Here is a 24919-nt window from a genome sequence, read left to right on the forward strand (position 1 = left end):
GGACAGACATGAAGTAACCTGTGTTATGACTCCAAATTTCTGGCTTATTTCTGGCTTATTTCTCTCTTCCTTTTATTTTTCCTTTTAATTTTCATTCTATCAGCTTATTATTTTCCTTTTACTATCTCTTCCTTCTTATATTCTCATGAGTTTTAACTTACTGCTTATCAAGGTTATCTCTAGTTGAACGGCCTTCACTCTTCCTTCAGTTGCATTCACGGCATATTACTCAATTGTAGATGTAGTTTATGTACTGAATTACACCTAGCTGCTACAAATTTATTGCCTTAAATTCATCATTTTAAATTTATTGTTTAAACTTCATGAGGCAGCATATTACTGGTGGAGGCACGTGCATTACTCCCTAGGGTTCATTTTGATTAAGGGGCTGTGTGTAGGGGCCGTGGGGGACTGCTGGTGTCGCCTGGCTTTTGGAGCCAGTGCTTGCAGAATCAGGGGGAGTGGGGGGTCTTCCCTCTCTAGGCACAGCGAGTACCCACTGGGGGTGCCGGAGGGAGGGCCTCCCCCCCATCAAGAGAAATTGGCTGGGCGCCCTGGCGGTTCACGCGGCTCCGAGATCACGGACCTGGTTGTGTGATGTAGTGTGATACTTTTCTTCATGCATATTTCCTCATGTTTTATACACAAGGTCTTTTGTACCCGCTATTTGTTGTTGTAACCTGACCTGTTGTATCTCAATATGTATAAGTATATACATGTTTCCTTGTTTAAACTTAATAAAAAATCTATTGCAATGAAAGAATTGAGCTCTGCAATTTCAAAGCCATTGTATCTAATTTTTAGGGACTCATTAATGACAGGAATAGTACCACTGGATTGGCGCAGGGTCAATGTGGTGCCTATATTTAAAAAGGGAACAAAGTCTTTACCAAGTAATTAGAGACCCGTTAGTTTAACTTCTATAGCTGGGAAGATACTGGAGGGATTAATAAAAGACCACATAGACGGTCTGGGATCAAAAGTAACATTTCCGTCTTTGCAGATGACACCAAGCTATGCAGTGCAGTAACGTCTTTACACGATGTCTCTAATTTACAAGCCAACCTCAATGCTCTGTCTAATTGGGCGACTATGTGGCAGATGAGGTTTATTGTTGAGAAATGTAAAGTTATGCACTTGGGGGCTAAGAATATGCATGCATCATACACGCTAGGGGGAGTACAACTGGGGGAATCCATAGTGAAGAAGGATCTGGGGGTTTTGGTAGATCATAAGCTCAATAATAGCATGCAATGCCAAGCTGCGGTTTCCAAAGCGAGCAAAGTCCTTTCCTGTATTAAGAGAGGTATGTACTCCAGAGAGAGAGATATCATTTTGCCCCTGTTCAAATCATTAGTAAGACCTCATCTGGAATATGCCGTTCAGTTTTGGGCACCAGTTCTCAAAAAGGATATCGGTGAACTGGAGAAAGTGCAGAGAAGGGCAACCAAACTGATAAGAGGCATGGAGGAGCTCAGCTATGAGGAAAGATTAGAGGAATTGAATTTATACACTCTTGATAAGAGGAGATTAAGGGGGGATATGATCAACATGTACAAATATATAAGGGGTCCATATAGGGAACTTGGTGTTGAGTTATTCACTTTACAGTCAACAAAGAGGACAAGGGGGCACTCTTTACGTCTAGAGGAAAAGAGATTTCATCTCTAAATACAGAAAGGTTTCTTCACAGTAAGAGCTGTGAAAATGTGGAATAGACTCCCTGCAGAGGTGGTTATGGCCAGCTCAGTGGATTGCTTTAAGAAAGCCTGGATTATTTTCTAAGTGTACATAATATAACTGGGTACTAACATTTATAGGTAAAGTTGATCCGGGGAAATCCGATTGCCTCTTGGGGGATCAGGAAGGAATTTTTTCCCCCTGCTTTAGCAAATTGGATCATGCTCTGCTGGGGTTTTTTGCCTTCCTCTGGATCAACTGTGGGTATAGAATTGGGTATATGGGCTGGTATGATATATATATATATATATATATATATATTTTTTTTTTTTTTTGTGGTTGAACTGGATGGACTTGTGTCTTTTTTCAACCTGACTAACTATTTAACTATGTCACCTCCTTGTTTAGGGACGCCTCCAGTTGCAGCGGCTTGTCTGACATCATGAACTGCTTGGTGATCTCGGCATGTGGGGCGGCTCCGGCGGTCTCTGGGGCGTACTGGACCTTTCTAATAATGAGGCGTGCCACATTCCTGGGGAAGAACAACACAAAGTAACCCAACGGTGACATATAAAACATATTCATAATATTATTACACCGGGCTCACACAGGCCATCTGCTGACTGAAAAGAGTAACTGTGCAATAATTAAATACAATATTGAAAAAAAGAAATATATATATATATATATATATATATATATACTCCTGAATATAACACATCAAGTCCTATTTATACATTTGTTGCACAAATGTCAGAAGCATTTGTATAAGCTGATCCAAATTTCCCAAAATTTGTTCTAATTCATTCCTGTATTGTCGGCTCCATCTAGCTAGAGGTGGCCAAAATGCAATACTGAATGACCTCAAACAGAAAATATGGCATATTTTGGCCACTAGGTGGCGCTGATGGTACATGAATGAATCTATTAGAACAAATACAGGGGAATTTTGCTCAGCTTCCTTTCTGACGTTTACAATGAGCCTTTGCAGGATTATGTGCGGTCTCATATCTTAGTGTGTTTTCTTACTTTTTTGAAACTTTTTCTTCTACATCATCTCCCCAGAAACCTTTCACCTCGAAATCCACTCCGCAGGCCTGCAATAGAGAAGGTCAGAGTTCATTCGAGCAAGTGAGAGAGTAGAGAGATGAGCTCATCAGTCTGCTGCTTCCCCTTTACTGTCCAATCACAGACTGGGGAAGGGGGAAGAGGCGGTTCTTTCCTGAGAAGGATGAATAATAGGAGAAGAGAGCAGAGAGATGAGCTCCTCAGTCTGCTGCTTCCCCTTTACTGTCCAATCACAGGCTGGGGAAGGGGGAAGAGGCGGTCCTTTCCTGAGAAGCATGAATAATAGAAGGAGAGAGTAGAGAGATGAGCTCATCAGTCTGCTGCTTCCCCTTTACTGTCCAATCACAGGCTGGGGAAGGCGGAGGAGGCGGTCCTTTCCTCTGCTGTCTGGGAGCACTCAGTCATCAGGTTGGACTTGGCTCAGAGGAAGTCGATTGAATGAAGTCTGCGGGGGACAGCCCCGGATTCGAGGTGAATATTGCAGTAGGAGCTCCATTTTTTTTTTGCCCACTGAATTATTTAAACATTTCTTCTGAAATGGGGAGAGTTGGCCTTTATAGGATAAGAGTAAGATGATTGTGTGTTCTGTGACCGGATTTCCGTAGCGGTTGTTGCCGGGCTGCCAATGAGAGCGAAGTTCCTGTGAGGACGGATCGCGTTTGTTCGGTATGCAGAAGCCGCCTTTGTCATCCTTATTGAAATCCCAATATAAAATCTATCAGGCGTCTTTTACAGCCTCGCAGACCAGGACAGCAAACACGTTTATTGGCCACGACGGTTTATTGGCCGCGCTGTGTGACCTGTTGTCGCTCTCTGTGTGCACAAGTCACCGGAACCGGTGAACACGGAAGATGCTGGAACTTCCCCGATACAGAGTTCTGATATCTACCCACACTGACCTAGTATTGATTAGTGATCAGGGAAAGGGGGCGGTACACTTAAAGCTGAACTCCGGCCACCAAAAACGTTTTCTCGGTAGACATAAAGGATATAAATTCACTAACTAAAAATATATATTTAAACCCAGATATGACCTTGTAAAAGTGACAGTGACATCATCACTGGGCTGTACATAGCCTGTGCAGAGAGCGGAGCTGTGGGAGGGGCCTAGCAGGCTCCACCCACTACAGAAAACTACAGGAGGGGGTGGAGACAAGACCAGTCACCCTGCATAGGGAGAGAGAGAGCAGAGCTGTGGGAGGGGCCCAGCAGTCTCCACCCTCTATAGAATGCTACAGGAAGGGGGAGGAGACCAGACCTGTCGCCCTGTACAGGGAGACAAAGCAGAGCAGTGGGAGGGGCCCAGCAGACCCCACCCACTGTAGGCTGTCTGTAGATCGAGCTGACAGTCATTGGAGATCCTCCTATTACAATGATATGATGTACCTTCCCAGAATCTTCAGGTCCGGGTTGTAGGGTCACAGAACAGGGCAGGTTTGTTGCCATCTGGAAAATAAAGAAATAAATAAGATCCCGACATCCATAACAAACGTCCCCCCCCCCCCGACATACAAAGTCTCCTCACATTGAAGCTGAAGGGGAAGGCATTGGCTCCAAGCTTGGCCTTCAGCTTCTCCTGGAGCGGAGTAAGCGCCTTCTTCTCCCCCGGCAGTGGTGGGTGCACTTGGCATGACTGCACATAGATGTCCTTCCTGAAGCTCAGACCGATGAGCTCCATGTCATCCCGCCCATAGCGGAACGCGCAGGTCATCGTCACAAACACTGAATGATAAAAGAAGAAAAGTAGAGTCAGGAGAAGGAGCTGTCCTGCCAACCCGAGTAAAAAGGGGGGTCAGGGGACCCGAAGAAGAGACATGGTCACTGTGCCCGGCATGTGCAAGGTTAGAGTATCTCTTTAAAACATGCTAAAATACCATAATACTGACCGAGAAGCCAATTCAGCATGCCTCAAGTGCCCTTTATGGCGCCTTATATTAATGATTAAAGCCTGAAGCGCACAGAGCGGATCTGCAGGGCCATATATATATCTTTCTTCACATATTTGCATACATTGTTTTATATCGGTTGCTTTTTGAATACTTTATCATTATTTTACATGTCAGTAACATGAACCCAGCCTGCAGGGAAGCTGAGCCCAGCCTGCAGGGAAGCTGAAATAACATGAACCCAGCCTGCAGGAAAGCTGCAAATACATGAACCTAGCCTGCAGGGAAGCTGCAATAACATGAACCCAGCCTGCAGGAAAGCTGCAATAATAAGAGCCTAGCTTGTAAGGAAGCTGCAATAACATGAACACAGCCTGCAGGCAAGCTGCAAATACATGAACCCAGCCTGCAAGGAAGCTGCAATAACATGAACCTAGCCTGCAGGGAAGCTGCAATAACATGTACTTAGCCTGCAGGGAAGCTGCAATAACATGAACCTAGCCTGCAGGGAAGCTGCAATAACATGAGCCTAGCCTGCAGGGAAGCTGCAATAACATGAACCTAGCCTGCAGAGAAGCTGCAATAACTTGAACTAAGCCTGCAGAGAAGCTGCATTAACATGAACCTAGCCTGCAGGGAAGCTGCAATAACATGAACCTAGCCTGCAGGGAAGCTGCAATAACATGAACCTACCATGCAGGGAAGCTGCAATAACACAAGCCTAGCCTGCAGGGAAGCTGCAATAACAGGAACCTAGCCTCCAGGGAAGCTGCAATAACATGAGCCTAACCTGCAGGGAAGCTGCAAATACATGAACCTAGCCTGCAGGGAAGCTACAATAACATGAACCCAGCCTGCAGGGAAGCTGCAAATACATGAACCTAGCATGCAGGGAAGCTGCAATAACATGAACCCAGCATGCAGAGAAGCTGCAATAACTTGAACCAAGCCTGCAGGGAAGCTGCAATAACATGAACCTAGCCTGCAGGGAAGCTGCAATAACATGAACCTAGCCTGCAGGGAAGCTGCAATAACATGAACCTACCATGCAGGGAAGCTGCAATAACACAAGCCCAGCCTGCAAGGAAGCTGCAATAACATGAGCCTAGCCTGCCGGAAAGCTGCAAATACATGAACCTAGCCTGCAGGGAAGCTGCAATACCATGAACCCAGCCTGCAAGGAAGCTGCAATAACACAAGCTTAGCCTGCAAGGAAGCTGCAATAACATGAACCCAGCCTGCAGGGAAGCTGCAATAACACAAGCCTAGCCTGCAAGGAAGCTGCAATAACATGAACCCAGTCTACAGGGAAGCTGCAATAACATGATCCTACCCTGCAGGGAAGCTGCAATAACATGATCCTACCCTGCAGGGAAGCTGCAATAACATGAGCCTAGCCTGCAGGAAAGCTGCAAATACATGAACCTAGCCTGCAGGGAAGCTGCAATACCATGAACCCAGCCTGCAGGGAAGCTGCAATAACATGAGCCTAGCCTGCAGGGAAGCTGCAAATACATGAGCCTAGCCTGCAGGGAAGCTGCAAATACATGAACCTAGCTTGCAGGGAAGCTGCAAAAACATAAACCCAGCCTGCAGGGAGGCTGCAATAACATGAGCCTAGCCTGCAGGGAAGCTGCAAGTACATGAACCCAGCCTGCAAGGAAGCTGCAATAACATGAGCCTAGCCTGCAGGGAAGCTGCAATAACACAAGCCTAGCCTGCATGGAAGCTGCAATAACATGAACCCAGCCTATAGGGAAGCTGCAATAACACAAGCCTAGCCTGCAAGGAAGCTGCAATAACACAAGCTTAACCTGCAAGGAAGCTGCAATAACATGAACCCAGCCTGCAGGGAAGCTGCAATAACACAAGCCTAGCCTGCAAGGAAGCTGCAATAACATGAACCCAGCCTACAGGGAAGCTGCAATAACATGAACCTACCCTGCAGGGAAGCTGCAATAACATGAACCCAGCCTGCAGGGAAACTGCAATAACAAGAGCCTAGCCTCCAAGGAAGCTGCAATAACATGAACCCAGCCTGCAAGGAAGCTGCAATAACATGAGCCTAGCCTGCAAGGAAGCTGCAATAACATGAACCTAGCCTGCAGGGAACCTGCAATAACACGAGCCTAGCCTGCAGGGAAGCTGCAATAACATGAACCTAGCCTGCAGAGAAGCTGCAATAACTTGAACTAAGCCTGCAGGGAAGCTGCAATAACATGAACCTAGCCTGCAAGGAAGCTGCAAATACATGAGCCTAGCCTACAGGAAAGCTGCAATAACATGAACCCAGCCAGCAGGGAAGCTGCAATAACATGAGCCTAGCCTGCAAGGAAGCTGCAAATACACAAACTTAGCCTGCAGGGAAGCTGCAATAACATGAACCCAGCCTGCAAGGAAGCTGCAATAACATGAACCTACCATGCAAGGAAGCTGCAATAACACAAGCCTAGCATGCAAGGAAGCTGCAATAACACGAGCCTAGCCTGCAGGGAAGCTGCAATAACATGAAACTAGCCTGCAGGGAAGCTGCAATAACATGAACCTAGCCTGCAGAGAAGCTGCAATAACTTGAACTAAGCCTACAGGGAAGCTGCAATAACATGAACCTAGCCTGCAAGGAAGCTGCAAATACATGAGCCTAGCCTACAGGGAAGCTGCAATAACATGAACTCAGCCAGCAGGGAAGCTGCAATAACATGAGCCTAGCCCGCAGGGAAGCTGCAATTACATGAACCTAGCCTGCAGGGAAGCTGCAATAACATGAACCTAGCCTGCAGGGAAGCTGCAATAACATGAACCTACCATGCAGGGAAGCTGCAATAAAACAAGCCTAGCCTGCAGGGAAGCTGCAAATACATGAGCCTAGCCTGCAGGGAAGCTGCAAATACATGAACCTAGCCTGCAGGGAAGCTGCAAAAACATAAACCCAGCCTGCAGGGAGGCTGCAATAACATGAGCCTAGCCTGCAGGGAAGCTGCAAGTACATGAACCCAGCCTGCAAGGAAGCTGCAATAACATGAGCCTAGCCTGCAGGGAAGCTGCAATAACACAAGCCTAGCCTGCATGGAAGCTGCAATAACATGAACCCAGCCTATAGGGAAGCTGCAATAACACAAGCCTAGCCTGTAAGGAAGCTGCAATAACACAAGCTTAACCTGCAAGGAAGCTGCAATAACATGAACCCAGCCTGCAGGGAAGCTGCAATAACACAAGCCTAGCCTGCAAGGAAGCTGCAATAACATGAACCCAGCCTACAGGGAAGCTGCAATAACATGAACCTACCCTGCAGGGAAGCTGCAATAACATGAACCCAGCCTGCAGGGAAACTGCAATAACAAGAGCCTAGCCTCCAAGGAAGCTGCAATAACATGAACCCAGCCTGCAAGGAAGCTGCAATAACATGAGCCTAGCCTGCAAGGAAGCTGCAATAACACGAGCCTAGCCTGCAGGGAAGCTGCAATAACATGAACCTAGCCTGCAGAGAAGCTGCAATAACTTGAACTAAGCCTGCAGGGAAGCTGCAATAACATGAACCTAGCCTGCAGGGAACCTGCAATAACACGAGCCTAGCCTGCAGGGAAGCTGCAATAACATGAACCTAGCCTGCAGAGAAGCTGCAATAACTTGAACTAAGCCTGCAGGGAAGCTGCAATAACATGAACCTAGCCTGCAAGGAAGCTGCAAATACATGAGCCTAGCCTACAGGAAAGCTGCAATAACATGAACCCAGCCAGCAGGGAAGCTGCAATAACATGAGCCTAGCCCGCAAGGAAGCTGCAAATACACAAACTTAGCCTGCAGGGAAGCTGCAATAACATGAACCCAGCCTGCAAGGAAGCTGCAATAACATGAACCTACCATGCAAGGAAGCTGCAATAACACAAGCCTAGCATGCAAGGAAGCTGCAATAACACGAGCCTAGCCTGCAGGGAAGCTGCAATAACATGAAACTAGCCTGCAGGGAAGCTGCAATAACATGAACCTAGCCTGCAGAGAAGCTGCAATAACTTGAACTAAGCCTACAGGGAAGCTGCAATAACATGAACCTAGCCTGCAAGGAAGCTGCAAATACATGAGCCTAGCCTACAGGGAAGCTGCAATAACATGAACTCAGCCAGCAGGGAAGCTGCAATAACATGAGCCTAGCCCGCAGGGAAGCTGCAATTACATGAACCTAGCCTGCAGGGAAGCTGCAATAACATGAACCTAGCCTGCAGGGAAGCTGCAATAACATGAACCTACCATGCAGGGAAGCTGCAATAAAACAAGCCTAGCCTGCAAGGAAGCTGCAATAACATGAACCCAGCCTGCAGGGAAGCTGCAATAACACAAGCCTAGCCTGCAAGGAAGCTGCAATAACATGAACCCAGTCTACAGGGAAGCTGCAATAACATGATCCTACCCTGCAGGGAAGCTGCAATAACATGAACCCAGCCTGCAGGGAAACTGCAATAACAAGAGCCTAGCCTCCAAGGAAGATGCAATAACATGAACCCAGCCTGCAAGGAAGCTGCAAATACATGAACCTAGCATGCACGGAAGCTGCAATAACATGAACCCAGCATGCAGAGAAGCTGTAATAACTTGAACCAAGCCTGCAGGGAAGCTGCAATAACATGAACCTAGCCTGCAGGGAAGCTGCAATAACATGAACCTAGCCAGCAGGGAAGCTGCAATAACATGAACCTACCATGCAGGGAAGCTGCAATAACACAAGCCCAGCCTGCAGGGAAGCTGCAAATACATGAGCCTAGCCTGCAGGGAAGCTGCAAATACATGAACCTAGCCTGCAGGGAAGCTGCAAAAACATAAACCCAGCCTGCAGGGAGGCTGCAATAACATGAGCCTAGCCTGCAAGGAAGCTGCAATAACATGAACCCAGCCGGCAAGGAAGCTGCCATAACATGAACCCAGCCTGCAGGGAAGCTGCAAGTACATGAACCCAGCCTGCAAGGAAGCTGCAATAACATGAGCCTAGCCTGCAGGGAAGCTGCAATAACACAAGCCTAGCCTGCAAGGAAGCTGCAATAACATGAACGCAGCCTATAGGGAAGCTGCAATAACACAAGCCTAGCCTGCAAGGAAGCTGCAATAACACAAGCTTAACCTGCAAGGAAGCTGCAATAACATGAACCCAGCCTGCAGGGAAGCTGCAATAACACAAGCTTAACCTGCAAGGAAGCTGCAATAACATGAACCCAGCCTACAGGGAAGCTGCAATAACATGAACCTACCCTGCAGGGAAGCTGCAATAACATGAACCCAGCCTGCAGGGAAACTGCAATAACAAGAGCCTAGCCTCCAAGGAAGCTGCAATAACATGAACCCAGCCTGCAAGGAAGCTGCAATAACATGAGCCTAGCCTGCAAGGAAGCTGCAATAACATGAACCTAGCCTGCAGGGAACCTGCAATAACACGAGCCTAGCCTGCAGGGAAGCTGCAATAACATGAACCTAGCCTGCAGAGAAGCTGCAATAACTTGAACTAAGCCTGCAGGGAAGCTGTAATAACATGAACCTAGCCTGCAAGGAAGCTGCAAATACATGAGCCTAGCCTACAGGAAAGCTGCAATAACGTGAACCCAGCCAGCAGGGAAGCTGCAATAACATGAGCCTAGCCCGCAAGGAAGCTGCAAATACACAAACTTAGCCTGCAGGGAAGCTGCAATAACATGAACCTACCATGCAAGGAAGCTGCAATAACACAAGCCTAGCATGCAAGGAAGCTGCAATAACACGAGCCTAGCCTGCAGGGAAGCTGCAATAACATGAAACTAGCCTGCAGGGAAGCTGCAATAACATGAACCTAGCCTGCAGAGAAGCTGCAATAACTTGAACTAAGCCTACAGGGAAGCTGCAATAACATGAACCTAGCCTGCAAGGAAGCTGCAAATACATGAGCCTAGCCTACAGGGAAGCTGCAATAACATGAACTCAGCCAGCAGGGAAGCTGCAATAACATGAGCCTAGCCCGCAGGGAAGCTGCAATTACATGAACCTAGCCTGCAGGGAAGCTGCAATAACATGAACCTAGCCTGCAGGGAAGCTGCAATAACGTGAACCTACCATGCAGGGAAGCTGCAATAAAACAAGCCTAGCCTGCAAGGAAGCTGCAATAACACAAGCTTAGCCTGCAAGGAAGCTGCAATAACATGAACCCAGCCTGCAGGGAAGCTGCAATAACACAAGCCTAGCCTGCAAGGAAGCTGCAATAACATGAACCCAGTCTACAGGGAAGCTGCAATAACATGATCCTACCCTGCAGGGAAGCTGCAATAACATGAACCCAGCCTGCAGGGAAACTGCAATAACAAGAGCCTAGCCTCCAAGGAAGATGCAATAACATGAACCCAGCCTGCAAGGAAGCTGCAATAACATGAGCCTAGCCTGCAAGGAAGCTGCAATAACATGAACCTAGCCTGCCGGGAAGCTGCAATAACACGAGCCTAGCCTGCAGGGAACCTGCAATAACACGAGCCTAGCCTGCAGGGAAGCTGTAATAACATGAACCTAGCCTGCAGAGAAGCTGCAATAACTTGAACTAAGCCTACAGGGAAGCTGCAATAACATGAACCTAGCCTGCAAGGAAGCTGCAAATACATGAGCCTAGCCTACAGGGAAGCTGCAATAACATGAACTCAGCCAGCAGGGAAGCTGCAATAACATGAGCCTAGCCCGCAGGGAAGCTGCAATTACATGAACCTAGCCTGCAGGGAAGCTGCAATAACATGAACCTAGCCTGCAGGGAAGCTGCAATAACATGAACCTACCATGCAGGGAAGCTGCAATAAAACAAGCCTAGCCTGCAGGGAAGCTGCAAATACATGAGCCTAGCCTGCAGGGAAGCTGCAAATACATGAACCTAGCCTGCAGGGAAGCTGCAAAAACATAAACCCAGCCTGCAGGGAGGCTGCAATAACATGAGCCTAGCCTGCAGGGAAGCTGCAAGTACATGAACCCAGCCTGCAAGGAAGCTGCAATAACATGAGCCTAGCCTGCAGGGAAGCTGCAATAACACAAGCCTAGCCTGCATGGAAGCTGCAATAACATGAACCCAGCCTATAGGGAAGCTGCAATAACACAAGCCTAGCCTGTAAGGAAGCTGCAATAACACAAGCTTAACCTGCAAGGAAGCTGCAATAACATGAACCCAGCCTGCAGGGAAGCTGCAATAACACAAGCCTAGCCTGCAAGGAAGCTGCAATAACATGAACCCAGCCTACAGGGAAGCTGCAATAACATGAACCTACCCTGCAGGGAAGCTGCAATAACATGAACCCAGCCTGCAGGGAAACTGCAATAACAAGAGCCTAGCCTCCAAGGAAGCTGCAATAACATGAACCCAGCCTGCAAGGAAGCTGCAATAACATGAGCCTAGCCTGCAAGGAAGCTGCAATAACATGAACCTAGCCTGCAGGGAACCTGCAATAACACGAGCCTAGCCTGCAGGGAAGCTGCAATAACATGAACCTAGCCTGCAGAGAAGCTGCAATAACTTGAACTAAGCCTGCAGGGAAGCTGCAATAACATGAACCTAGCCTGCAGGGAACCTGCAATAACACGAGCCTAGCCTGCAGGGAAGCTGCAATAACATGAACCTAGCCTGCAGAGAAGCTGCAATAACTTGAACTAAGCCTGCAGGGAAGCTGCAATAACATGAACCTAGCCTGCAAGGAAGCTGCAAATACATGAGCCTAGCCTACAGGAAAGCTGCAATAACATGAACCCAGCCAGCAGGGAAGCTGCAATAACATGAGCCTAGCCCGCAAGGAAGCTGCAAATACACAAACTTAGCCTGCAGGGAAGCTGCAATAACATGAACCCAGCCTGCAAGGAAGCTGCAATAACATGAACCTACCATGCAAGGAAGCTGCAATAACACAAGCCTAGCATGCAAGGAAGCTGCAATAACACGAGCCTAGCCTGCAGGGAAGCTGCAATAACATGAAACTAGCCTGCAGGGAAGCTGCAATAACATGAACCTAGCCTGCAGAGAAGCTGCAATAACTTGAACTAAGCCTACAGGGAAGCTGCAATAACATGAACCTAGCCTGCAAGGAAGCTGCAAATACATGAGCCTAGCCTACAGGGAAGCTGCAATAACATGAACTCAGCCAGCAGGGAAGCTGCAATAACATGAGCCTAGCCCGCAGGGAAGCTGCAATTACATGAACCTAGCCTGCAGGGAAGCTGCAATAACATGAACCTAGCCTGCAGGGAAGCTGCAATAACATGAACCTACCATGCAGGGAAGCTGCAATAAAACAAGCCTAGCCTGCAAGGAAGCTGCAATAACATGAACCCAGCCTGCAGGGAAGCTGCAATAACACAAGCCTAGCCTGCAAGGAAGCTGCAATAACATGAACCCAGTCTACAGGGAAGCTGCAATAACATGATCCTACCCTGCAGGGAAGCTGCAATAACATGAACCCAGCCTGCAGGGAAACTGCAATAACAAGAGCCTAGCCTCCAAGGAAGATGCAATAACATGAACCCAGCCTGCAAGGAAGCTGCAAATACATGAACCTAGCATGCACGGAAGCTGCAATAACATGAACCCAGCATGCAGAGAAGCTGTAATAACTTGAACCAAGCCTGCAGGGAAGCTGCAATAACATGAACCTAGCCTGCAGGGAAGCTGCAATAACATGAACCTAGCCAGCAGGGAAGCTGCAATAACATGAACCTACCATGCAGGGAAGCTGCAATAACACAAGCCCAGCCTGCAGGGAAGCTGCAAATACATGAGCCTAGCCTGCAGGGAAGCTGCAAATACATGAACCTAGCCTGCAGGGAAGCTGCAAAAACATAAACCCAGCCTGCAGGGAGGCTGCAATAACATGAGCCTAGCCTGCAAGGAAGCTGCAATAACATGAACCCAGCCGGCAAGGAAGCTGCAATAACATGAACCCAGCCTGCAGGGAAGCTGCAAGTACATGAACCCAGCCTGCAAGGAAGCTGCAATAACATGAGCCTAGCCTGCAGGGAAGCTGCAATAACACAAGCCTAGCCTGCAAGGAAGCTGCAAAAACATGAACGCAGCCTATAGGGAAGCTGCAATAACACAAGCCTAGCCTGCAAGGAAGCTGCAATAACACAAGCTTAACCTGCAAGGAAGCTGCAATAACATGAACCCAGCCTGCAGGGAAGCTGCAATAACACAAGCTTAACCTGCAAGGAAGCTGCAATAACATGAACCCAGCCTACAGGGAAGCTGCAATAACATGAACCTACCCTGCAGGGAAGCTGCAATAACATGAACCCAGCCTGCAGGGAAACTGCAATAACAAGAGCCTAGCCTCCAAGGAAGCTGCAATAACATGAACCCAGCCTGCAAGGAAGCTGCAATAACATGAGCCTAGCCTGCAAGGAAGCTGCAATAACATGAACCTAGCCTGCAGGGAACCTGCAATAACACGAGCCTAGCCTGCAGGGAAGCTGCAATAACATGAACCTAGCCTGCAGAGAAGCTGCAATAACTTGAACTAAGCCTGCAGGGAAGCTGTAATAACATGAACCTAGCCTGCAAGGAAGCTGCAAATACATGAGCCTAGCCTACAGGAAAGCTGCAATAACATGAACCCAGCCAGCAGGGAAGCTGCAATAACATGAGCCTAGCCCGCAAGGAAGCTGCAAATACACAAACTTAGCCTGCAGGGAAGCTGCAATAACATGAACCTACCATGCAAGGAAGCTGCAATAACACAAGCCTAGCATGCAAGGAAGCTGCAATAACACGAGCCTAGCCTGCAGGGAAGCTGCAATAACATGAAACTAGCCTGCAGGGAAGCTGCAATAACATGAACCTAGCCTGCAGAGAAGCTGCAATAACTTGAACTAAGCCTACAGGGAAGCTGCAATAACATGAACCTAGCCTGCAAGGAAGCTGCAAATACATGAGCCTAGCCTACAGGGAAGCTGCAATAACATGAACTCAGCCAGCAGGGAAGCTGCAATAACATGAGCCTAGCCCGCAGGGAAGCTGCAATTACATGAACCTAGCCTGCAGGGAAGCTGCAATAACATGAACCTAGCCTGCAGGGAAGCTGCAATAACGTGAACCTACCATGCAGGGAAGCTGCAATAAAACAAGCCTAGCCTGCAAGGAAGCTGCAATAACACAAGCTTAGCCTGCAAGGAAGCTGCAATAACATGAACCCAGCCTGCAGGGAAGCTGCAATAACACAAGCCTAGCCTGCAAGGAAGCTGCAATAACATGAACCCAGTCTACAGGGAAGCTGCAATAACATGATCCTACCCTGCAGGGAAGCTGCAATAACATGAACCCAGCCTGCAGGGAAACTGCAATAACAAGAGCCTAGCCTCCAAGGAAGATGCAATAACATGAACCCAGCCTGCAAGGAAGCTGCAATAACATGAGCCTAGCCTGCAAGGAAGCTGCAATAACATGAACCTAGCCTGCCGGGAAGCTGCAATAACACGAGCCTAGCCTGCAGGGAACCTGCAATAACACGAGCCTAGCCTGCAGGGAAGCTGTAATAACATGAACCTAGCCTGCAGAGAAGCTGCAATAACTTGAACTAAGCCTGCAGGGAAGCTGCAATAACATGAACCTAGCCTGCAAGGAAGCTGCAAATTCATGAGCCTAGCCTACAGGAAAGCTGCAATAACATGAGCCTAGCCCGCAAGGAAGCTGCAAATACACAAACTTAGCCTGCAGGGAAGCTGCAATAACATGAACCCAGCCTGCAAGGAAGCTGCAATAACATGAACCTACCATGCAAGGAAGCTGCAATAACACAAGCCTAGCATGCAAGGAAGCTGCAATAACACGAGCCTAGCCTGCAGGGAAGCTGCAATAACATGAAACTAGCCTGCAGGGAAGCTGCAATAACATGAACCTAGCCTGCAGAGAAGCTGCAATAACTTGAACTAAGCCTACAGGGAAGCTGCAATAACATGAACCTAGCCTGCAAGGAAGCTGCAAATACATGAGCCTAGCCTACAGGGAAGCTGCAATAACATGAACTCAGCCAGCAGGGCAGCTGCAATAACATGAGCCTAGCCCGCAGGGAAGCTGCAATTACATGAACCTAGCCTGCAGGGAAGCTGCAATAACATGAACCTAGCCTGCAGGGAAGCTGCAATAACATGAACCTACCATGCAGGGAAGCTGCAATAAAACAAGCCTAGCCTGCAAGGAAGCTGCAATAACACAAGCTTAGCCTGCAAGGAAGCTGCAATAACATGAACCCAGCCTGCAGGGAAGCTGCAATAACACAAGCCTAGCCTGCAGGGAAGCTGCAATAACATGAACCCAGCCTGCAGGGAAACTGCAATAACAAGAGCCTAGCCTCCAAGGAAGATGCAATAACATGAACCCAGCCTGCAAGGAAGCTGCAATAACATGAGCCTAGCCTGCAAGGAAGCTGCAATAACATGAACCTAGCCTGCAGGGAAGCTGCAATAAGACGAGCCTAGCCTGCAGGGAAGCTGCAATAACATGAACCTAGCCTGCAGGGAAGCTGCAATAACATGAACCCAGCCTGCAGGGAAGCTGCAATAACATGAACTTATCATGCAGGGAAGCTGCAATAACACAAGCCTAGCCTGCAAGAAAGTTGCAATAACACGAGCCTAGTCTGCAGGGAAGCTTCAATATCATGAACCTAGCCTGCAGGGAAGCTGCAATTACACGAACCTAGCCTGCAGGGAAGCTGCAATAACACAAGCCTAGCCTGCAGGGAAGCTGCAATAACATGAACCTAGCCTGCAGGGAAGCTGCAATAACATGAGCCTAGCCTGCAGGGAAGCTGCAAATACATGAACCTAGCCTGCAGGGAAGCTGCAATAACATGAACCCAGCCTGCAGGGAAGCAATAACATGAACCTAGCCTACCTGCCCAATAACATGAAGTTGCAATAACATGAACCCAGCCTGCAGGGATGCAATATCATGAACCTAGCCTGCATACATGAACCTAGCCTGCAGGGAAGCTGCAATAACATGAACCCAGCCTGCAGGGAAGCTGCAAATACATGAACCTTGCCTGCAGGGAAGCTGCAATAACATGAACCCAGCCTGCAGATACATGAACCTAGCTGCAAATATGTGAACCTAGCCTGCAGGGAAGCTGCAATAACATGAACCCAGCCTGCAGGGAAGCTGCAATAACATGAACCCAGCCTGCAGGGAAGCTGCAATAACATGAACCCAGCCTGCAGGGAAGCTGCAATAACATGAACTTAGCATGCAAGGAAGCTGCAAAAACATGAGCCTAGCCTACAGGGAAGCTGCAATAACATGAACTTAGCATGCAGGGAAGCTGCAATAACACAAACCCAGCCGGGGGGGAGGGGGGGGGGGTTCTCATTTACATTGTAAAGAATAGTTTGTGACAATGTATTTTCCATTTAATCTCCTAAAAAAGCTTCCTATAGAACAACCTTTCTCAACCTTTCCAACACAGAGGAACCCTTGAAATAACTCTGTTTTCTGGGAACCTCTACTAAAAATTACCATATCTACAACTCATCATACATCAGTGTGGTGATCAGTGGGAAGAATGTCCCTTACATTGGTGATCAGTGAGAAAAACGTTCCTTACATTGGTGATCAGTGGGAATAATGTTCCTTACATTGGTGATCAGTGAGAAGAATGTTCCTTACATTGGTGATCAGTGAGAGGAATGTTCCTTACATTGGTGATCAGTAAGAAGAATGTTCCTTACATTGGTGATTAGTGGGGAGAATGTTCCTTACATTGGTGATCAGTGAGAAGTATGTTCCTTACATTGGAGATCAGTGGGAAGAATGTCCCTTACATTGGTGATCAGTGGGAGGAATGTCCCTTACATTGGTGATCAGTGAGAAGAATGTCCCTTACATTGGTGATCAGTGGGAAGAATGTTCCTTACATTGGTGATCAGTGAGAAGAATGCTCCTTACATTGGTGATCAGTGGGAAGAATGTCCCTTAATCAGTGGGAAGAATGTTCCTTACATTGGTGATCAGTGAGAAGAATGTTCCTTACATTGATGATCAGTGAGAAGAATGTTCCTTACATTGATGATCAGTGGGAAGAATGTTCCTTACATTGGTGATCAGTGGAAAGGAGGAGGAGGACACACCCAAAGAGCTCTCTGTGAGAACCACCCTTTTTTCAAGCCTAGGCCTTGCCTGCTAGCTCTGCCCAGGAATAATGCCTGATTCTGGGGGGAGGCCCTGGGAGGGATCCCCCTGATGACACGGGGCCCAGTGAGGAGGAGGTGGAGGATCTGACTATGGGTCCGGGCCCTGGTGTGGATGCCAGTGTCTTCCGCCAGAAGGTTGCCAATCGCTTTAAGGCGATTCAAAGAGCAGAGGAGAAACTTAACGTTTTGAAAGCTAAGCATAAAAACTTCAAAGCCAAATACTTCCAGGCCTGGAGTAAAAATCGCACAGCTATGAACCCTGAGTTACAAGATTTGGAGGAAAAGGTAAAGCAGCAAACTTTATTGTTGGAAAAACTAAAAGGAAAAAGTGGTGCATTTAAAGAAAAATTTGACAATAAGAGGAGATTTGTCAGCCAGTCCTCAGCATGTTCCGTGGATCAGCCTCAGGAAATGGATGACCCAGGTCCATCTGCCTCTGCACCTCTTCCCCCATGTAAGGCCTTGGAATCGCCGGCGGCAACCAACCAGGGGGTTGAGAGTGAGCATGGCACCCTGACCTTCATCCAGCAGATGAAGTCACACCTGAGAGAAGACAAGTTTTCCATTTCTGATAATCCATCAGAGGTCCCTGAGGATGTGCAGAAAAATCACCCTGGGAATGAAGATGAACCTGTACCAAACACCCTGAACATGGATGTTACTACTCCTGCACTTGCTTAGACCTGTAGTTCCACTACCAAGTTTGCTGCGTGTGTTTCACACAGTATGGCTGACACCTGCAATGAGATTGCCTCATCTGAGCTTCCCTGTGTTCCAGCAGAGCGGATTTATGCTGGTGGGGGAAGGGATCAGCATACTGCACCATGTGCAGTGGAAGCCATGGATGTGCCAGTCCAGCCTGCACTATCCTCTGCAGAAAGTTCTGTCCCGATGGAAGAGAACAGGCCAGCTGAAGATTCCACCAGCACAGCAATGGGAACGCACACTGTTGGGAAGACTGCAGGACATGTGAATATGCCAGCAAGTATTAAGAATGACAGTAATGATAAAACAATGAATGTGGTGGGTGGTGGTGAAGGGGTTAATACTGCTGGGAAAAATAAAAATTACATTTCTCTCTCTGCTCAGAGGAAAGACTCATTGATTGTACAGATTTGGTCTGCACAATCGATATCTGCTAGAAATATGTCAGATGGTTCAAAACACACAAATGCCTCTTTTGCTGGGAAGAATATGGGGAGTTATGCATCAGTTTTGGGGAGTCGCACCAAGGAGGGTGGGGGAATTTTGTAAATATTAGTGGTCACGATTTGGGGAGATTTGGTGGTGGGATGGTTAATGGGTACAGGAGGAGGAATGTGGTTCAGTTGAAGTGGGAGGTTGAGGGGACCCCACCAGTAAGGGGTGGCTGAGCTGGTTTTGGAAATGGGGTTTAAAGTTTCGGATATATTTGCTTTGATTTGCCCAGTGGGGAGTTATGAATTTGATTTGTCCTTTATAAAGCCTGAGAGTCAGGATTTATTCCGGCAGCAATATAGGAGGTGCCAGGGCCTTCCGCAGTGGAGTGGTTTAGTGCCAAAGGTGATTTCCAGGCAGCCTCTGATAAAATCGGTGACGATCCTGGTGCACAACGCATCCATACCAGAGGCTGATTTGATAGAATGGCTACGCCGATATGTTGAGGTCCTCACTCCACTGCGGAAGGTTCTGGATGGACAGGGGCCTGGACAGTGTCACTAAAATTGGGGATGCTGGGAAATGTAGTTCAACATCTGCCCTGTTCAGCCTTTCTGGGGAGGGATCGGCTGACAATATTCTACCAGGGTCAGCCTAAAGTCTGTAATAAATGTGGTGAAAAAGGCCATTTTGCATCTACCTGTACCCGTAAGACGTGTTCACTATGCCAGGATCTGGACCATTTGGCTAAGGATTGTACCGAAATTCGGTGCAATTTGTGCCAAAGGCTCGGTCATCCTTATAGTCAGTCCCCGGAGGCATTACATAACTTGCCAGGAATGGAGGCTGAGCTGCAGAGGCTAGATAAGGAGGATGAGGCCGCTGAAACTGTTGTTGCCCCCCCGCATCTGTTATATCTGTTTCGGATTCTGTTTCCCCTAGTAATGTGGTCCCTGAGTCTGTCCCTTCTGTGTCTGTTCCATCTGTTGTTTCGGATTCTGTTTCCCCTGGTAATGTGGTCCCTGAGTCTGTCCCTTCTGTGTTTGTTCCATCTGTTGTTTCGGATTCTGTTTCCCCTGGTAATGTGGTCCCTGAGTCTGTCCCTACTGTGTCTGTTCCATCTGTTGTTTCAGATTTTGTTCCCCCTAGTGATGTGGTCCCTGAGTCTGTCCCTCCAGACTAGCAGAAGCTGCTGGGGGGCAGGTTTAGCTGATCTTCCCACTCAGCCTCCAGTCCCTGTCCCTCAGCAGCGCAAACGTGGTCAGGGGAATATGGGGTGGGGCTAATGGAAGGTTGTCCATATCCCATGTCTCACCCTCTGTTGAGGGGGATTCGGATGATGAGGGGTGGGAGAAGTCTAGGAGGAAGAAAAAGAAGAAGTGGAAGACAAATAAAGTGGTAATTTCTTCCTCAGAGTCGGACCCAGGAGGGGTTCTTCTTGGCAACACCTTTTCAGTTTTGTCAGGTGATGATATGTCTGATATATCCTTCTCTTTATCATCCATGGGTGAGGGGGAGTCAAATAGTCTGAAGAGAGCTGTTTCTGGTGATGAGAGTGTGGCAAAGGTTAAGAAACAACTACCCCAATCATCCTGATGGCAGTTCCCACTCCGATAAACGTGGCGACCATTAATGTCACCAGAATTAAATCTGCAAGAGCTTGTGATATTGCCTTATTTTTGCTCAGCGAGTTTGATGCAGAGATTTTATTTTTGCAAGAGACCTGGCTCAATACTTTGGCCGATGTCCAACTAGCAAAAAGCGAGTGGAGATGCGGTCCCTCCTTTTGGTCTCTTGCAGCTGAGCCCTGCAGCGGAGTTGTGGTCCTTTTTAAAACTGATATGGTAACGTGCCGGTGGGTAATTGAAGTAGAGATTGGGAGATGCATGGTCTTGGACGTCTCTGTTAGAGGGCAGGACCTGCGCCTGATTAATTTCTATGGACCGCAGTCAAAATGGAGCAGGAAATGCCTCCTCAGAGATCAAGCCCTTCCTTTTTACGTCCCAGCAGGTTGTCTTTGGAGGTGAGTTTAACACCATAATTAGGTCTGAAGACAGGAGAGGCTCCATGGACAGGCTGGGTTACTATAGCGTTTTTCTTAGAGATATGGTGAGACAAGCAGGCCTGGTAGATGTGCATATTAAGCACTGCCCTGGCAGCACGGGATTCACATTTCAGAGAGGGAATAGCCAGAGAAGGATAGATAGGTTTTTAAAAAAAGGAAAACTCTGCTTTCTCGGCTCCTGAGTTGAGGGCGGTGGAGTTCTCTGACCACTGTATACTGTCTGTGACTCGGACACTCCACCCAGAGGAAGGGGTACCTGGAAACTGAATTTGGCTCTCCTGGAAGATGTAGAGGTAAGACAATCCTTTGAGTACTTTTTTCAAGCACAGGTTTCTATTCTGGACTTTTGCAGCAGTAAGTCAGAGTGGTGGGAACTTGTGAAACAAAGGGCGATTGGACTTTTCAAGGCCATAAGCAAGAAGGAGCAGCTTGGTATGTACATTGCCTACCAGCATTTGCGGAGGAAGCTTGATCGTCTTGTCTCATATAGAGGAGATCCAGGGGAGATCTCTGAGGTGAAGTTTCTTCTTAGAAAGTGTCAATACGACCGGCATGCCTCCTTGGTTCTGGAGAGGGATTATGGAAAATATCACTCGCCTGATCCTTATCAGAACTGTAAGTAAGGCATAGCAGTTAAGACGGTCATAGGCCTGAGGGATAGTACGGGTTCCCTAGTGAAGTCCAGATCAGGGATCCTGGAGATCTTCAGATCATATTACGCAGACCTTCTAGGAAGACAAGATGGAAAGCTTTCTGCATTCTACTCCAGGATTGCAAAATGGTACGTTGTCTTTGATGGATTTGACAGAACCAATTTCAATGGATGAGGTAGTACATGCTATAGAGAAGCTGGCTACCAAAAGATCGCCTGGGCCAGATGGGTTGACAGCTGAATTCTACAAGTGTTTTAAGTCCATTCTGGCTCCCTTTTTTTAGCAGAGGTTTATAACCTGTGGCCAATTACAGCTCAGGGGGTTTAGTACACACCCCACACTATATAAGGCCGTGTAGTGTGTTCCAGCGTCTGCAGGAGATAGTGGGTGTTGTGTGCCTCCAGCGCAGTATACACCTGTATCTACCTTTATTGCTGGTGTTCTCTCATACAGGCATCTGCAGTAGTTAGTGGGTGTTGTGTGCCTCCAGCACAGTATACACCTGTATCTACCCTTTATTTCTGGTGTTCTATAATAAAGACATCTGCAGGAGTTAGTGGGTGTTGTGTGCCTCCAGCACAGCATACACCTGTATCTCCCCGTTATTGCTGGTGTTCTCTCATACAGGCATCTGCAGTAGTTAGTGGGTGTTGTGTGCCTCCAGCACAGTATACACCTGTATCTACCCTTTATTGCTGGTGTTCTATCATACAGGCATGTGCAGGAGTTAGTGGGTGTTGTGTGCCTCCAGCACAATATACACTACCCAGTTGCTGTTTTTCCCATCTCCCTGCAGGCTATTACTATGTCTGGAAGGCCAACAAGGAGAGGCAGACAGTCACGAGCCAATAAAAGAGGGCAAGCAGGCTCTGTGTCTAGAGACAACAGTGCTGGTCGTGGACGTGGTGCATCGTCATCAGCACGTGGCCATGGGATACGCTTGTCCTTATTTTCGGCAGCTGGACATATTGAGCCGCATCATGCCGAAGACTTGGTAGTGTGGATGACCAAGCCCTCTTCATCCTCCTCATCCTCTCACCCAGACTCAGGATACTAGCAAAGCAGCTGCCTATGCATCCTCTTCCCTCGTCTCAATGTCATCATCAGCCACTCCTTCCCTAGACCCATCATGTCCTCCTGAGGAGTCCCCCGAACTGTTTGATCACAGTGTTGAGTACATGCTCCAGGAGGATGCCCAGTGTTTTGAAGGCTCTGATGATGATACCCAGCTAGAGGAAGGCAGTAGCGTGAGCGCAGAGAGAGGGGATGCTCAAGAAGGACAGCAATCTGACAGTCATGTTCCACCAGCTGCAGCATACTGCCAGGTTTGCTCCAGTGATGAAGAGGGAGGGGATGATGAGGTCACTGACTCCACATGGGTGCCTGATAGGAGAGACGAGGAGGCACATCTCCAACGAGGCAGGATGGGCTTAGGGGCAGCACACCGCAGAGCTCTGCCTGTGCAGGGCGCTGCCTCTGCGCGTTATTGCAAAGGTTCTTCGGTGTGGGCCTTTTTTGAGACGAGTGCATCAGATCACACGGCTGCTATTTGATACATAGACTTGGCCCCCTTTCGTGACTTTGTGCAATGTGCGGTTCCTCAGTGGCAGGTCCCCAAACGTCACTTTTTCTCACGGAAGGCAATTCCGGCGCTCTACTGGCATGTGGAAGGCAATGTCCTTGCCTCGCTGGACAGGGCGGTCAGCGGTAAGGTGCATATTACCGCTGACTCGTGGTCCAGCAGGCATGGACAGGGACGTTACATATCTTTCACAGCCCATTGGGTCACTCTTCTGGCAGCTGGGAAGGATGCAGGACAAGGTGCAGTAGTGTTGGAGGTTGTTCCGCCACAACGCCTCCAAAATGCTACTACTGGTTGTGACACACCTCTCTCCTCCATCCAGTACGCAGGCAAAAAGATGCCATGCCGTGCTTGCGTTGGTTTGTTTGGAGGACAGGAGCCACACTGGGGCGGATATTTTGTCAGCTCTGCAGGGGCAGGCCGAGAGGTGGTTGATGCCATGCCAGCTTAAGCCAGGAATGGTGATTTGCGACAATGGCACCAACCTCCTTTCCGCCCTCCGACAGGGACAACTGACCCATGTGCCCTGTGTGGCTCACGTCCTTAACCTGGTGGTGCAGCAGTTCTTGGGCAGGTACCCGGGCTTACAGGATGTCCTGAAGCAGGCCAGGAAAGTCTGTGTGCATTTCCGCCGATCATTTAATGCCAGTGCTCGGCTGACTGAGCTCCAAAAGGAGTTGAACCTGCCCAAGAACCGCCTTATATGTGACATGCCAACCAGGTGGAACTCAATGTTGGCCATGCTGCAGCGGCTGCACATGCAGAAGAGGGCCATCAATGAGTACCTGTGTGACTACGGCACCAGGATAGGGTCAGGGGAGCTCGGTTTTTTCTCACCACGTCAGTGGGGCATGATCAGGGATGCATGCACTGTCCTGTCACCATTTGAGGAGGCCACAAGGATGGTGAGCAATGACAGTGAATGCATCAGTGACACTGTACCACTTGTCCACCTATTGGAGCATACGCTGCGTGGAATAATGGACAGGGCACTTGAGGCAGAACAGAGGCAGGAAGAGGAGGACTTCCTTGCCTCTCAAGGCCCCCTTTATCCAGACAGTGTTCCTGCTGTCCCACCCATCACACAGGAAGAGGAGGAGAAGGATTGTGTCAGCATGGAGGTGGAGCCTGGCACTCAGCATCAGCAGCAGCAGTCTTTTAGGGATGATTTAGAGTCCCAAGAAACCCGTGGACTTCTACGTGGCTGGGATGAGGTGGCTGCGGATCATGTTGTCCTTAGTGACCCAGAGGACTCCGGACCGAATGCCTCAGCTAACCTACGCTGCATGGCCTCCCTGATACTGCAAAGCCTGCTGGAAGGATCCTCGTATTCTTCGGATCAAGGAGAGGGACCATTATTGGCTGGCCACTCTCCTTGATCCACGGTACAAGGGTAAGGTTGCGGACCTTATCTTGCCATCACAGAGGGAGCAGACGATGAGACATCTCCGGGAGGCCTTGCAGAAAGGTCTGTGCAATGCGTTCCCAGAGACTGGGAGGTTACAAACTCCTGGTCCTGGACAACGTGTTGCTGAGGCTTCGGTCAGTCACAGAAGGATCAGTGGAGAAGGTGGCCGTGTGACCGTTGCGTTCAGACAATTTTTTAGTCTGCAGCCCCAAGGTATGATCGGTTCCAGCAACCATCGCCAGCGTCTGATTTACATGGTGCAGGAATACCTAGGGGCAAGGT

At 48.5% G+C, this 24919-nt stretch overlaps 1 protein-coding gene across 1 annotated transcript in view; it reads left to right on the forward strand.

The window, feature by feature from the left end:
* Positions 1-2082: 2082 nt before the first annotated feature.
* Positions 2083-24919, forward strand: part of LOC143964997 (phosphatidylinositol 3,4,5-trisphosphate 5-phosphatase 2B-like) — a 131115-nt gene continuing 108278 nt past the window's right edge. The window contains exon 1 of the mRNA XM_077474339.1: positions 2083-2243. Coding sequence (XP_077330465.1) covers positions 2146-2243 — 98 coding nt within the window. The 5' untranslated portion in view covers positions 2083-2145. The remainder of the gene's footprint in view (positions 2244-24919) is intronic.

Source organism: Lithobates pipiens, unplaced genomic scaffold (assembly GCF_037356315.1).
Source record: "Lithobates pipiens isolate NorthernLeopardFrog02 unplaced genomic scaffold, aLitPip1_a1.2 Scaffold_1, whole genome shotgun sequence".
In the NCBI taxonomy this organism is placed as follows: Eukaryota; Metazoa; Chordata; class Amphibia; order Anura; family Ranidae; genus Lithobates; species Lithobates pipiens.